Source organism: Triturus cristatus, chromosome 8 (genome assembly GCF_964204655.1).
Source record: "Triturus cristatus chromosome 8, aTriCri1.1, whole genome shotgun sequence".
In the NCBI taxonomy this organism is placed as follows: domain Eukaryota; kingdom Metazoa; phylum Chordata; class Amphibia; order Caudata; family Salamandridae; genus Triturus; species Triturus cristatus.
This window is the reverse complement of record NC_140591.1, coordinates 400,664,931-400,681,914: the sequence shown is the minus strand read 5'-3', so window position 1 is coordinate 400,681,914 and position 16,984 is coordinate 400,664,931. Positions and strand designations below refer to the sequence as shown.

The following is a 16,984-nucleotide window of genomic DNA, read 5'->3' as shown; positions in this document are numbered from 1 at the left end:
CTTTTTGGTAGTGATGTTTTTGGCTAATAGATAAATCTATTTTTATTCTATAACAGAACAATTAAACTAATTACTGAAACGGCACATTTATGTACCTTCCTTTAAATTCTCCAAACATCTGTTTGATATAAACTTCAGGTAGTGTGTGCCTTATAAATGTGACAACTGATGGGTCATTGAATGCACTGCTTTGCGTCAGCTTTATATTCAATATCTGTTTGTAATAAACATTTTTAAACATCCTAATGCAGCAAGAGTAATTTTTATTTCTGGACAATACTTACTGAAATGAAACACTGAAGAATGAGAACACCCCAAGATAATTGAATACTCAGGGCTCCTGACATGAAGGGCGCTGTATGACGCGGGCTGAGGAACCACGACATGTTCCTACAGGATGAACAAGGACCTGGGTATCTGGGTGTAGCATGCATTACTGATAGATTTACAAGTGAGATTTTTCGGGTGATTCTGAGAATGCATGTTGCCTTTTCCTAACTAATCATATTTTACAATGAGCATACAGTGATAGTTTGCTCCAGAGGAAGAATAAAGACTCTATGGGCAGTGCCAGTTCTAAGCCAATTTAATTGCTCAATAGAGGATATAAAATGTTGATGTAACGGAACAGAAAGGACCCATCGTAATAGATGAAAGAGGCTGTACATTTAGTCGCAACTATATTTGTTTGCTCATAAATGTTTAGTTAAGAAACTACAGAACATCCCTTGATAGTGTAAAGTGAAGGTATCTTTAAGGTTCTTCAGAGGGCAATGTTAATGATGAACACAAACTGCTTTTGTTTGCAGTTGCCAATTACACTTTACCTTTCACAACCCCCTCCTCCATTTTCATGTTGATGAATAAAATAAAGTTTAGAACAATTCAAGGGTACACAATGAAGTTGTTCACTACCCAATTTAAAGCCCCTCTCTGCTCACACTCTTGAGAAAGACATGGACCAATGGTAATTTGAATGTATTACAGATGAACTGCTGTACCAGTATGCTATCTTTCGAGGAAGTATCAACACCTTAATCCTTATCACCTTGGCTAGAATAATAACTGGATTTATGGAAGACATTACTCAGTGGTATGGATTGAGCTTAACTTGTGAGGCAAAAATTGTCACAGTAAACATGAGTATGCTGTCTTTCGCAGAAGGAATGTAACCTTAATCCTTATCATCTTGGCCCGAATAATAACTTTTTTATATAGAATACATTACTCGGTGGAGTGTATGTTGGGCAAAACTTGACAATGTAAAATGAGTAGCTTACCCTGATTTATACTTGTCATGGAAAATCTGCCTCTTGGTTTCTCCAACAAGATCTAACTTGATCATAGCATTCTTTGCAGATTTCTTGTGGGGGGAATAAAATGACGCAAACAATCACTCTATGGATTATTCCAAATGAAAAGGAGATGTAAACTAACCTAAGGTTCATTTCTCCGCTGTTTTATTCTGCATCAGTCAGGACATTTGCATGTTTCTAAGAAAACTGGATTTCCTAAATAACTAAAGGGAGAGCCTTCCTCAGTAAAGGAGGAATCACTGAACCTGGCCCTTAAGTCAAACAGGTAAATCCAAAATGTAATATCATGTAGCTGTCGTAGTGGCCAAAGCTGTAAAGGGATGCTTTGCTAAGATAAAGCTTTGTACTGTATATGCACATGATAAATATATCACTTGGAATAACCCATGTGGCAGGTTATAGATCAGTGTGATCCCTCCAAGAGCTGGAGTAAGTTGTATATTAGTTCATACCGGTCTAACATAACAAATAGATGATTTTTATGTGCTGATCTACACAAGTCATTTAATTTACTCCATGGTTGAGGTGGGGATCTATCAAATTCTAAGAAAGATATATGTTTTTTTTTTTTTAACTTTTTTTTTATTGCCATTTTTACATTAGACACATTGTACATCGTATAGATCATTCAAATAGTTATAACAGATTGTACATTCCATAGTGGTACACATCATCTGCATATATCCGTGATACGTCATCGGAGAGCATGACCCACGTGCAAACTTGATATGAGGTGTATACCCCGGTGTCTCAGGTTCCAGATATGGCACAGAAACTAGGGTAAAACGAAGGCCTAAACTATGGGGGGGGGAGGCATGAACAGGCACAACCAATGACATCAGCGAGGGTATGTAGCGTCGTAGGGGTAAGGCACCACTGTGTCCCATGAGTGTCTATCCTATTGGGGGTCGACCTAGAATTACGTTAGCATAATCGATCTTGGAATATGTAAGGATATCATATGGGCGGAGTGTCGAGAGATTGGTTGGGCGGGGTCTGTGACTGCGCGTGCAGGGCCGACGGTGTGAGTGGGTTGTCTATTGGATCTGCACCCGGGGATAGCTGCTTGAACTGGTACAATAGCATGGCCCATTCCATTGATATGTGGTGTTTGCGGACCCCTCTCACCTCCTCCTCCCGCAACGTCTCCTCCTCTGCCGCCGCCCACTTGTGTGTAGCTCCCACCCAAGCCGCCAGCGGTGGACCTGTGGGGGAGCGCCAGTGCATAGCGATGCTGCGTTTGGCCAAAAGCACCGCCAGGGAGAGGAAGCGAGTCCGCACCTTGTGTTGCTTACCCGCGCGGAAGATGCCTATGGCGGTGGCCTCCCATGTGGTCATGCAGGTTAGCCCCGTGAGGGTACCTAGTGCGGTGTGAATGTGGTGCCAGTAGGTTTTGATGATGGAGCAATTCCAGAACATATGTTGGAAATCTGCGTTCTGCTCTTGGCATCTGGGACAGAGGAACTGAGTGTCAGGGTAGAACCGTTGTAGGCGTGCGGGTGTTAAATAGGCCCTATGCAGGATGTAATATTGAATGTTCTTGAAGCGTGCGTTCCTAGAGACCTTCTTAGGGTACTCCAAGGCTCTCCCCCACTCCCCCTCGTGAAACGCACGCCCAATTTCGGCCTCCCAAGTGGCTCTCAGCGTCTCCAGTGGTTGGTAAGACAGTTCCCGGATGGCTTTATAGACTAAGAAAGATATATGTTGACCTTACATTCTACCAAGGCATAGATTTGAAGACTATTGTTTTTCTTATAGCTCTCTCATCTAAAGATTAGGATAAGAATAGAATTATAGCTACACTAAATGAACTAACAGAAGAACATTTGCTATGATTATGGTCTTACTCAAGTAGATCACAAATTCTGGGGTGCAATTGCCAAAACATTTATAGAATTTACATCTGATGTCTTTGGTTGTCTCTTGGAGATGGTGTGATATCACTCAGAGAGTAGACTTTTTTCTCTCTGTCATATTTCACACAGCATAGGATTGATCATATATTTGTAAGTAAACAGTCATCCCAGAATTTATTCTGAGATAGGATCTATTCTAATTTCAACTCACACTCTAGTCATTACAGACTTAGATCTTATTCCTGTATAGAAACATGCTGACAGATGGTGGTTCATCTACTCCCTTCTAAACTGACCCAGTCTTTATAAACTCATTCTCTATATTTGTTGAGGATGCTTTTGATTTCAATGGCACTCAGTTCAGATTGTATGGATCTTTTTTATTGTTACAAGCTTTTATTACCATAACATTGAAAATAATGCAGTACGTTACAAATATACTTTTACGTATGTGAAAGATGCAGAGCATATGCAAAACTTTTATAGTTTTATGGCTGGGATGGATTTAAAACAACAACTTGTGGTTCCATAATACATTTTGTGTCCAATGGATAAATGAGGTTTCTAAAGGATTCTAAACTTGTTCTAGATAACATTAAGAAACTAGAACATCAATTTTATTTCTTAACACCCAAGGTTTCTTTAGACAAACTGGTAAAAACAAAATTATAGTTTAATATGATTTCCACAAACACTGCTTCAATTTACTTTACGTTGTTTGAGATATGACAGAGGGCCATTACAGATGGTACTCCAATTAAATAAAGATCAAGATATGTAAAGGGATTTGCAGTTTTATAAATTACAGGCCTCTGATACTCACCCCACAGACAAAATATGTTTATATACTTTCAATTAAATTCTGAAACCCTTCAAATTAAAAAGAATCTTAAGACAATAGAAAAGGACATTACTCTTGATTAAATAATCCATGCATTCAATTATTAAAAAGAAGCAAAGCACCTGGCCCTGGCATTCTTTATTTGAGTTTTTGTTGATCACTTCTCTAACATTTTATTTACCAGACATTTAGAATTGTTTACTTTTTTCTCTTCTTCCAAAGCAGCACACAGCTTTTGTTAAGAATCTATGATTTGCTATTCATAAAGATGAAAACTTCCAAAGTTATGTAAAAAATGCTACACCCATCTGTATGAAGCTAGCTCTGTATATACCATATCAAAAAGGGATATAGTGTGTACAGAGTCCAGTAAGTACCCAAAGGTTCAAGTAGATTGAACCTTACTCTCAATTTAATGGTAGCTGGGCTGAGCAGTTATGCTGATCAGAGAGTAGTGCGAATGCATTTGTTGTACATATTCATTCAAGGCAGGAGCACACACTCAATGACTAACTCCAGGCCAATGTTTATACAAATATTACTCTGGTTACATTTATTTTAGGAACCAAGTGGAACTCAGTTACAAGCAAATAAACATTTCAGTTATGCAATACTTTAAACATGTAGTCAGCAAATGTTTGTAAAAGCAGTAGTATTATGTTACAGTTGTATTGCAAATGCTTTGCAGTATTTAGAAATGTTTTGTAATCTCTCAGAATAAACATTTAGTGGCAATAAAGTAAAAGCCAATAGAATGCAATACAAACCTAAGGAAGGAAAGACAGGTAAGTAACTTACAGGTAAGCACCTGACTTTCAGGTTCAGTCTCTGGGTTGTAGAGCCAACATAGGGCAAGGGTCAGAAAAACACCATAGGCGCACCCTTAGTGGCACAGGGGTGGCTGGGTGCAGAGGTCAAAGGAGCGGTTGGATGCCCAAAGCAGGTCATTTGAGACAGGGGGTACTCTGCAGAGCACCGGTTGCAGGTAAGGACCCGTGGTTTGAGGGCACAGGCCCTGGGTTCAAATAACTACACAAAGGGGCCCACAAGTTGGCACCAGGACCTCACCTCCTGTGGCACACGAGCGGCTAGGTAGGCGTCGGACTCCAATAGAAGTCAACGAGTGTTGTCAGTCAGGGAAATGAGTGCAGGCTTGGACCAGACGATTGGTTGAAGGGAACCAACGACTGGAGAAGGTAAATTGGATAGTTACTGGACACCAGGCCACTGTTGGTCGGCACCCCAGGGCCTGGGGGCTGTAGGTGCAGGGGTATCTTTCAGTATTAGGTTTCTTTCACAAGATCCAGTCAGGGGGACCCTTCAAGATGGGGCTGCAGGCATCGAGGAGAACTTTAGGAGAGGTCGACCAATGCCGGATTCAAGGTCAGGATTGTGAGGGGGACCTCGCTGGATAGTTGGGCCACTCGGACTCGGGCCGTGGGCAGCGGGTGCAGAGTGGTAAGGACCCTTAATTCTGGAAGACACGTGAGTCCCTTTTGGAGGTTGCTTTTGCTGGACAATTCTGGTGTCCACGGGAGAGTCTTTATTGAAGGAAGCTCGGGTCTCTGGAGTTTCTGGAGAGTTGCTGGCTGTGGGACACGTCGGTTTCTTTGAGCAGGGTTGCTGGAGGAGTAGTCACGCCGGTAGGGCTGGGGCTGAGTCAGTTGTCGTCTTCTTCACCGCTACTGCACAGTTCTTTGCTCCTTCTTCTTTGTAGGTCATCAATTCTGAGGAGTATGGTTGAGGGGACCCCTTAAACACTAATTTTGAGGGTGTTACTGAAGTTGGAGGGCTGTAGACAATGGCTATTGTCCCCTAGGGTGACTACACCTTTTAGGTGCCCCCTACCTTTGGGGAGAGGGGCACACCCCTCTTCCTGTAGGTCTTAATTCTCTAAACCAAGATGGAGAATTCTGAAAAGAGGGGTAAACCTCAGTTTCAAGCCACCCTAGAGGTGTGCCAAGCCGAGGTGGACACTCCTAAGCTGTTTCCTAAGTTTCCTGCCTGTCCTGTCGCCAAAAAGTGGGGCTAGAAAACGGGGGCGGGCATCTCCACTAGAGCTGCCAAAATCAGCATAACACAAGGTGAGAGCCTTTAAAGCTCACTGCCAAGTGCTGCTGTTCCTGCAAGTGGGAGGCGTGAAGTGCCTCTACCTAGAGCAGGCTTTGTTTCTGACCTCCAAGAGCACAAAGGCTCTCACCCAATGAAGTCAGAAACCTGTCTGGTGCTGGATACCTGGCAGAAACCAGTCAGCCAATACACCAAATGCTGGTTGTTTTACAGGGGGCATCTCTAAGATGCCCTCTGAGCATATTTTATAACACATTTTCAACACTGGCATCAGTGTGGGTTTATTATGCTGAGAAGTTTGATACCAAACTTCTCAGTCTCCAGTAAAGCCATCATGGAGCTGTGGAGTTTGTGTTGACAAGCTCCCAGCCCATGTACTCAAAATGGCTTCCCTGAACTTACAGTGTTCAAGAATGGACTCAGACACTGTAGGGGCATATTGGTCATGCAGCTATCCCCACACCTGTGGTATTGTGCAGCCTGCCTTAGGGCTGTAAGGCCTGCCAGAGGGGAGACTTACCTATGCCACAGGCAGTGGTGTGTAGGGATGGCACCCAGGAATGTGTGCCATGTTGACTCATTTAGTTTAGCTGCACCAAAACACATAGCATGCAATGGCAGTGTGTATGTGTTTGGTGTGGCGTCATTGAGGGTGGCTCAATACATGCTGCAGCCCTAAGGGACCCTCTCTGGTCACAAGGCCCTTGGTACCAGTGGTACCTTTTACAAGGGACTTATATGTGGGCCAGAGGTGTGCCAATTGTGGGGGCAAATGTATAGGTTTGACAAAGAACAAAGGTGCTGGGGCCTGGTTAACAGGGTCCCAGCACACATTCAGTCAAGGTAGCAGCAGGTATCAGGCAAACAGTTAGGAGGTAACCATGCCAAAAGGGGCATTTTCCTACAACATTTATTTTTGTTTTGGCCAAAATATGGACATTACGAGAAAATCCTTTACTATCTAACGTTACACAACATGAGCAGTCTGGTTTCATAAAAGCTAGGCAATACTAGAGCTTTTTTATGTGATCAAGAAATAATATAATCCTAAATCAGTGGCCATAGCTTTAGATGCCAGAAGGCTTTTGATAGAATGCATGGGGGATTCATATTTAAGAAACTGGTGTGGCATGGATTTAGCCCTACAATTATTAATGTGATATCTACATTGTATAGTTACCCCAAAGCATCTGTTTTTGTTAATGGAATCTATTTGAATTATTTTTTCATTCTCCCAAGGTGCAATACAAGGATACACAAATACCAATAACCATTGCTATTTTTTAGCATTAGAACACATTTTGGCTAGAACCAAACAAAAGTCATACATATCAGGTTTCAGCTACAATGATAAATATTTGAAACTATTGGTTTATGTGGGTCACAGTCATCTTTCCACCTAGAGACATCTTTGCCAGCTTTCTCTGCAGAAGTTACTCTCTTCTTTGCTAAATTAGGCTCTAAAATCAACAGGTAAAAATCTGAAATTCTCCCATAAATATATTCTGCACAAAACAAAAGCATGTGTGGTCTGGGTTTTAGATGAACTAACTCAGATAAATTAAAATATTTATGGTTATGGTTTATTAATTCAATTAGAGACACAATTAAAATTAAAATGACTGAGATGGTACATAAATCTGAGACATTGATCGCTAGATGGAATCATTCATTTTGGTAATGGTGGGGTTCCTTACATTCAATTAACATGATGCTAGCCCCTATAGTTATATATTCCATCTCTAAGATACCACTTAATATACCTACTTCTTTTTTTCAAAAAGATTGATTCTCCTTTTTCCTCATTTTTATGTAACAAAAAAATCAAGATTGTCATTGCCCTTAATAAAGCATGTAAACACTATGTGTCATCAATTTTCTTAATTTGTTTGATTTCATAAAGCTTTGTTTGTTTACAACAATCATGATATTGGCTATTAAAAGAAGACAACTGATATTTCCCATTGTTGATTGATATTGAAAGGTCATTTATTGACCCTTTCTCTTTAAAGATTTGTTTTTAGTCTTTTTCCAAAAGACCACTTCATATTTCACTCCTAATTTTTAAAAACACATGAAAACTCTCACAGACACGTTTTATTCTCAGAAATTGACATTGAGACAATATTCAAATTCTTCTATTTGTACAAGAAACATATTCAAATTGATAAAAAAAACAGTTTTTGGAACTACAAAGAAATAATTTGGGTGCATCATATTTTTTAAAAGCATTACTTTATTTCATTTTCTGATTTTCAATCGAAATTGAATTTTCCTATATCCTTTAAGAAGAATCATGAATGTTTAGTGGAAACTGTAACTGACATTCATTTTAGTATCTCTGTTAAACATATTTGTAATATGATAGAGAATAATATTAGCTGCATACCTCTCCTCAACCCTAAAGCCTAATTTTTAAATAGATACTTGACTAGCAAAGACATTACTGGGCCTAAGTCACAAATTTTACTTCTTAGGGAAAAAGATCTCAATGTGTGTTGATCTATAGAGTTATGAAAATCTTATTTGTGCTGCTAATAGAGCTCAAAACACACAAGATGATGGACGGAATGTTGCACATTGGCAAAACATTCACCCCAGTCACAGATCTGGGTTTAATCCATCGTTATTTTGCTCACCACGCCACCCCAGTTCAGACATGGCCATATGCAAATCAGTCTTAACCCTGTGCCTCATGGGAACAGTCCAGTTCGAACTGCCAAGCAATGTCTTCCCTGGACCGGAATCAAGCATCCTAGGACCGGTTTCCAGGTTTCACCCCTCTTCAGCCAGGATGTGAGCAAAAAAACGATGGATTTAGGTCCAGATCTCTGTACTGGGGTGAATGTATGACATTGTTCTGCATTCTGTCCATCAACTGTTGTTTTTGCATTTGTCACCCCGAGTGGGACGGGTATGCTCAGACATGAGTCCCGTGCTCTCCATGCCACTGGAATCAAGCTATCCTGGCTGAAGAGGGGTGAAACCCCGAAACCGGTCCTAGGATGCTTGGTTTCAATCCAGGGACGACCTGGCTTGGCAGTTCGGGCTGGACTGTTCCCATGAGGCACAGGGTCAAGACTGATTTGCATATGGCTGGGTTCAAACTGGAATGGCATGGTGAGCAAAAAAACGATGGATTTAGGCCCAGATCTCTGTACTGGGGTGAATGTATGACATTGTTCTGCATTCTGTCCATCAACTGTTGTTTTTGTATTTGTCACCCCGAGTGGGACGGGTATGCTCAGACGTGAGTCCCGTGCTCTCCATGCCACTGGAATCAAGCTATCCTGGCTGAAGAGGGGTGAAACCCCGAAACCGGTCCTAGGATGCTTGGTTTCAGTCCAGGGAGGACCTGGCTTGGCAGTTCGGGCTGGACTGTTCCCATGAGGCACAGGGTCAAGACTGATTTGCATATGGCTGGGTTCAAACTGGAATGGCATGGTGAGCAAACAAACGATGGATTTAGGCCCAGATCTCTGTACTGGAGTGAATGTATGACATTGTTCTGCATTCTGTCCATCAACTGTTGTTTTTGCTAATAGAACTCAGGCTCTGTTTTCTATTCATAAAAGAGCATTGTTAACCACCACATAGATAACAAATGTTTCTAGTCATAAAAATAATAACTGCTAGTCTTGTAAGTGTGCTCAAAGTGATTTGTTGCATACACTTTTTCTGTATTCACATATTTATGAATATTGGCGAGGTATGCAAGCAAATCAATGCCATATTGGATGCCAATGTCAATCTTCAGATTGATGTTCCATTTGAACTTGTTAACATATTCCTGAGTACTGGGTAGTTTCCTCCCTTAACAAAAACTTAGTTGAATTCTTACTTGCTATTGTATTTCAACAAAATAACTGAATTGGAAGAATGCTTCCAATGTTAATGTTAAGGCATGGTGGATTGGTGTCTATTATAATCATGGATTGGATAAACCTTTTGTGACACCTATGTCATTAGCTATTTAAAGATAAGTTTAAACAAGTCGATTTAAATAATTTTTTTGAACCTCCTGAAAGTCCATGTTCACTGTTATTATGTATGCATTTACTTTTAAGATCTGATATAAAGATAATGTTGTTTAACACATTTTTATTGACTTTAGTCTGCAAACCTGATTGAATATTACTATGGAGCCGATAATGATACGGCCTGTAAAGGCGCCGAACCTTGGTCAGAGCCTTTAGGGCTGCATTGTAATGGGGCGGTCGGTTTCCTTTTTGACCGCCTCATTATGATGGAGGTGGTTGGAAAAGAAACAGGCCGGTCATTCTGGCTGGCTTCCGACAGGCTTGGAGAGCCAGTCCTCCAGTCGGAATCTAGCCTGTAAACTCAAGGGAAGCTCTTTCCGCCCTTGAGATTAAGATCATGGTTGCCGACATAGTTCCCATGCCGGTCTGTCCGACATAGAAACCATGTCAGAAAGCATGTTAGAGGGGCCCCCGTTGGTGCACGGCCTCCGGTTGAGGTGAGGTTGAGGTGCCCGCCATGGAGAGCAGGAATGAACTGCGCATCCCATTTTACTATAGGAGCATGCAATATAGTCGGTTTATGGCCATAATGCATGCTCCCATAGTGAAATATAGGAATGCGACCGAACAGTGTTCAGTCGCATCCTAATGGGGCGTGCGGGACTGCCGACCGGGTGTCGGTCGGTCCCATGACAGAGTCGAAGTTATTCCACCCGATATCATAATGAGCCCCTATGTCTTCAATTTGCCTGTTATTTCTCCCTTTCTCCTTCCTCTTTCTTCCTCTCTCTAATCTTTTCTCAGTTAAAACCCCTTTTAAAACATGTATTGAGGATTTTGTACTTAGCTTGCTCGTATTATTGCATATCCTAATTCATCAATCACTATTCCCATTTCTCTCCTTTATAAACACCTTCATTGATAGATCGGAAGGTTATTTATTTATTTTACTATGTTATGTTTTAATTATATGATGTCTTTTTAAATTACATCACTAAAGCTTTCAAAGTTAAGAGAAAATTGAGACACCTGGCTTACAACAATGATGTTTGGGAAAACTGAGCCAGTTCAATTAAATATTTATCCTATATAATCCTATATTAAACCTTGCATACAATTATGTCATTAGTATTCCAATGCCTCCTCAATTTATGATGTTTGGGTAAGTCAGTGACCAATCATATGTGCTCAATTGACATTTTAAGGAGCTGTCAGGAAATGGCATAAATTCCAAAATATGTTGCCACAATTTTACCAGACAGGTGTACATGCATAGAGAAAACTATACTTACTTTTGTCCTTTTACTATCTTTCCAGACATTTGCATTTCATGCATTGCTTGTAAACGGCACTTCACCAGTTCTGTTGGACACAGTGCAAGTGAGGCAAAGGCAGCAGCAACAGAGCCTGCAGCAGCATTTTGCAGATCACTGAAACAGCAAGAACATTAAAGAGGATTTGAACATTGTCTAAGATTGAGCTTAAATGACGAGTGGTTGCAGCAGTAATAAAACACATCAATATAGTACTGAGATACTAGAATAGTACATTAAGCATCAAAGTTTTTTTGGGCAGTGTTCATGCAAGAAAACCTCCTGGGATGACCTTATAGTTAAGATATCCCTTCCACACAGTATAAAAATAGTTTTTATTCAAATAGTTAGTACTTTACTCAATCTATTATGGGATGCTCCTTCATGAAAGGCAATGTTGCCTAATATAACATAATGTGTCAAGCACATGTTCACCCAAGGGTATCCTGGAGCTCAATAACAGTTGTTTATTGTTTACCAATTCAATGGTACTCATTTTATTAACCTCAGAAGGGTGAAAGGCTGAGTGGACTCACCGGGGGATTACAGCCTGTGACCATGAGCCTACTGAGAATAGGCTCTATATCTGAGCCAGCTCTAGGCCTTCTACATTGTAATGTTTAACACATCTTTTGCCCTCTCGCTGATCCACCCTTGTTGGATGCAGAAATTCCAAGGCAGCTATCACTAGCCTACAATGGATGGCATCCAAAAAAACTAATATTTTTGAGAGCCTGGATGTCCTGAGAAGCAATTGCATGTCTGAATATTGTACACCAACCTATTATATGACTTAAATATAGTGGCCCGTTAAATTGCAAACCTTATGCAAACACCCATTTACACAGGGATCACAACTATAAATGGTGCAAAGTTGATCACATCTGGTCATTTTGGGGTGGAATAAAACGTGCCCCCTCTGGTAAATTTCAGCTAGTCAGACCTGCCAGAATTTAACAGGGGAAAAGGCCTGGCATTTACTGAGAAATGCGTATGTTGGTGTGGTAATCACCAAAACGTGCATTTTACTTTCCCCCAAAAATCAGAACAGGTGGTAATTCTCACATCTAATACATTTCAGACTTCTTGGTGTCAGATTTTACCACTTGGTATAGTTATTGTATCTGATAAAGGGCACTAAAAATCAGGCCCTAATTGTCTTCAACATCGTTTACAAGCATATCTTCCCATTGGATGTAATTTTCCATTATTACCTCTAATGGGGCGATTTTTGTAGAAGATATTTAGAACACAATATGATATTCTGGTATCATAACTAAGCAGCACTAGGTGACGTGACAGGAGCTTGTCGCCTTTCACAAAGGCCTGCTCTACACGGAGGCCAGTTGGTTATTTGAGATTCCTGCCTTTGGTCAGGACCGAATTAAGGGCCAGATGTACAACCATTTTTGCATGCGCAAACGGGTTTGCGAACCCGTTTGCGCATGCAAACACAGCATAGGGAATGTACAAACCCTATTTTGTGAGTCGCAATTTTTTGCGACTCGCAAAATAGGGTTTTGCGAGTCGCTCTTAGGAAGGGGTGTTCCCTTCCTAATAGCGAGCGCAACCCTATGTAAGAATGTTTTGTGTCCGTAATTGCGGGCCCAAAAAACACTCCCAAATTACCACCCTCTTTAAGAGGGTGGCAATGGGGTCACAAAAGGGAAGGGGTCACCAGGGGACCCCATCTCCTTTGCAAATGCAGGGAAAAATATTTTTTAAGGCCAGGCGGTTATCACGGGGACCACTGCCTGACCTTAAAAAAAATGAAACGAAAACGTTACATTTTTTTTTTCTTTAGATGCATTCCGTTTTCCTTTAAGGAAAACGGGCTGCATTTTAAAAAAAACACTGCTTTATTTAAAAGCAGTCCCAGACATGGTGGTCTGCTGAGCCCAGCAGGCCACCATCCCTGGGAGGGCCTGCCATTTCCAATGGGGTCGCAAATTGCGAGAGGCTCATTAATATTCATGAGCTTCTCTATTTGCGACCCCATTGGGAATCGCTAACAGTGTGTTACACACTGTTGTACATCCAAAATAGTGCCTCGCAAATTGCGAGTCGCAAAAGGCTCGCAATTTGCAAGGTGCTATTTTAGCCGTCGTACATCTGGCCCTAAGGAATTTGTCTGGATTGCATTCAGTGAGAGGGGAGCGCTGTGCATATGCATATCTGGTGGCCATATTAGAGAAAGCACTTGATGACGACCTTTGCAGATGATGGGAGAGTCTGATTTCTAAGCACTGCCTGACAAACAGTTATTGGAAGAAACATAGAAATCTATTATACGCTGCATGTGAATACGCAGGGAGACAAATAGAACCTTATCACATAGACTGGGTAGATTGTCTCTGAAAGGTCCCTCTACATCAGGGTGGCTCTCAAAGGTTGGCTTATTTTGCTGTTCTCTGTAAATTGCTCTCTTTATGTCTCAGCCCTCTCTGACCTTGTGGCATAGTGCTACTCTGTTAGGTGGCAATTTTATTGGCAAACACTCTTTTCCTAGAAATTCTAGCAGCATTAATCGGGGACAGGGAGCTTCTCATGTTATCTGGTTCTGCAGCACCATGTGCCAGCTCGCCCTTCAACAGTTCTCCTGTGCAGTTGCCCGCAGTCCGCTACCCCCTGCTGCCTGTCTATCTGCTGCCCTCTGTTTGTGCCTCCTCTGCTCATTTCTTGCTCTGTTTTGACTTTTCTACTAGTTTTTTGGCTCTCTGTTCTGCCTTTCTGCTTATTTGTCTGCCCTCTGTGCCTTTCTGCTCATTTTTCTGCCCTCTGTTTTGCCCTCTTCTGCCTTTTCTACTCGCTTTTCTGCCCTCTGTTTTGCCTTTTTCTGTTTGTTTTTCAGCCCTCTGTTTGGCCTTTTCCGCTCTTTTTTCTTCCCTCTGCTTTGCCCTCTTCTGCTCTGTTTTGCCTTTTCTGTGCATTTTTCAGCCCTCTGTTTTGCCTTGTCTGCTTGTTTTTCTGCCCCTGTTTTACCTTTCCTGCTGGCTCATTTTTCTTCCCTCTGTTTTGCCCTTTTCTACTTGTTTCTTCCCTCTTCCCACAGGTTTCTCAAGACTTGGCTTTTCGACGGAGACCTCATACTCCAGTGCCCAGATACCCCCAAGGGTGACAATACAGCGCTCTACAAAGTCTGATCTGTTGATGTGCCTTCATCTTATGACGTTTGAGTTCTGCGTCTGTAGGGTGCATCCTGCTGAGTATTGTGGTAGCCAATCTTAGAGTCACTTCAAATGTTGTTGTCTGTGACTAGGCCTCAGTGATGTACAGATGACAGCACGTTCCCAGGGTACTTTGCAGTGTGTTCCAGTTCCTTTGCCTAGCTGCTTGTGCTTCAGATGGGTTCCCCCCTCGCTGCTGACATGAAGGACAAGTTCACACTTGTCCTTGTCTGCTGGACTCTAGCTCACTAGCTGGATTTCTGCTTTGTAGATATATGTTTCCCTGCTCAGGGCCTACTGTATTCAGCCTGTGCTTAACCATTCCTCCTCATCTGTGGATGAAACAGTGTCAGTGTGTATACCCGGTTAGCCTTGTATTTTCTCCATCCTTTCAGAAGACATCAAGTCCACCTACCCACAGAACCTGTTCCTTTGGTATTTTTTCAGTACCATCCTTCAGCTGAGTTTCTGTTCCTTTGACCACCTGTCTCTACCCTCCTACTGAGGAAGGCAGGGTCTTGACCCCATATTACGGGGGATCCCCATGATTGGGAGAACAGGATTGCTCTTCTGGAGTGATCTAGTCACCCGCAAGGTCCTGTGAAGGTTTCCAGACCTGGTATAAGAAGCACAGGAAGTGAACAGCACAATGCAATGCTCGTCTGAAAGGCAGCTCAACTCCACACGAGGTTCATTAACGAGGTGTTGATTGACAACATTGAGAGTGATAGAAATATAATTGCATGCTCAAAGCAGGGAAAGTTTTATTTTTTCATTGTGCTTTAAAGGGGAGTTCAAAGGGAAATGAGCCTGGGTATGCTGGACTTCTCATAAAACGTTGGCTGTTTATGTATTACCTCAAGGAGGATTCGCACCACACCTATAAAAGTGCATGCCGTGACTAGGGGAATCTGTCTGATCAAACGAGAACAACAGGAAGTGGTTGGTTCTTTCTTCCAGTGCCAGCCTGTTCCCCCTGGCACCACTAGAGGGAACAGTGTGCCAGTAGTTAGGATGCTCCTACAACTGAGGCCAATGCCTGAGAATTCAACACAGCTGTCTTGACAACCTGTCCTTAATTATCAAAATCTAGGCACAAAAGACCTTAAAATTAAAATAATAGGATTTCTAAGAGAACAACATTATGCAGAGTTCTTCCTCCTTGTCCGGGCATCCTCCGATCCCAGTTATACTCTAAGAACAGCATGAGGGGGAGCTGCAGTGCAGCCTTGAAGATTTGATGGACATTGAAGCATCAGGCAGAAAACACCTACAAACTAAACTGGATGCACATCTGACAGGCAGGGGCGTAGGTTGAGGGGGGATGTTTGGGGTGGAACACCCCCTTAAAAATGTTTTCTGTAGTAAATAGTTGGGTACAACTGCTGTCAGTCACGTAACGTGAAGTATCTGTCGGATTTTACTTGGGATTATTACCACACAGACGAAAACACACACACACACTCTGGTCTATGTGTTGAAGGCTTTAACATATGTTGACTTGTTTGAAAAATAGTGCGTTTAAAGTACCCCTAACAAACCACACTGCTCTGTCTTTCCACTGCCCCTTAAGGCCCCCTCATGTCTTTCGGCTAAAATAATGTGTTTTAACAAGATGTCCCATCGTGATTGTTGAGAATTCTGCAGCTCACCAATCATACTGACCAAGCTACACCCCTGCTGACAGGCGTACAGGAACCTGCATCATGAAACTGACTAATCGGGATCATGGAGGATGTCAGTGGGTCTCAATACAAAGGAATTGAGTAGAAACTTGCAAATGCACGAGTCTGAAAGCTGGAATGACGGAGCGTCATATGGATAAGCACAGTGGCCATGTGACGGGGTTTGCTGAAAAACAGGATCCGGAAAATGAGAGTTTGTGCGTGCGTTATCTAATAATAATAAACATAAGGTGCACACTGGGCCTCTGAAATATGGTAGTTCACCTCAAGCAATACACGGAGATGAAGAAAAGGCGCCACTTGACCCTGATGAAAAGTCACTTCTAAACAACTGCACTGTGACGAAACAGACAACCTTAATCAAATCACAACTTTGATATACTTGCAGTCTCTGACGCCGATTTCTGTCACTTCTAGCTTCTACATTTTTCATTTTAATGGCAAATTCGCTATTTGCTTTTGCAAATGAGTGAATTTGATATATATATATATATATATATATATATATGTATATATATTATCTACTGGCGGTCGCCAGTAGATAGTTGTAGTTAGTACCGTGTTTCCATAGGAAATCCGCAACATTCTATTTGGAATAACTTTGGCGCCGGTTGACGAATCCTCGCGAAATTTTCAAAATAGGTGGGGCGCTCCGCTCCGCTCCTACCCTGAAAGTCTCGGGGGGATTCGTCAAGCGGGGGCTGAGAAAAAAGGGAGGTCCCAAAATGCATTTTCCCCATGCAATTTTCCATAGGG

At 41.9% G+C, this 16,984-nt stretch overlaps 1 protein-coding gene across 1 annotated transcript in view; it reads right to left on the bottom strand.

The window, feature by feature from the left end:
- LOC146802186 (mitochondrial ornithine transporter 1-like) overlaps positions 1-16,984 on the bottom strand; it is a 144,367-nt gene that overhangs the window by 22,425 nt on the left and 104,958 nt on the right. The window contains exon 4 of the mRNA XM_085621772.1: positions 11,356-11,493. Within this exon, the coding sequence (XP_085477898.1) occupies positions 11,356-11,493 (138 nt within the window). The remainder of the gene's footprint in view (positions 1-11,355; positions 11,494-16,984) is intronic.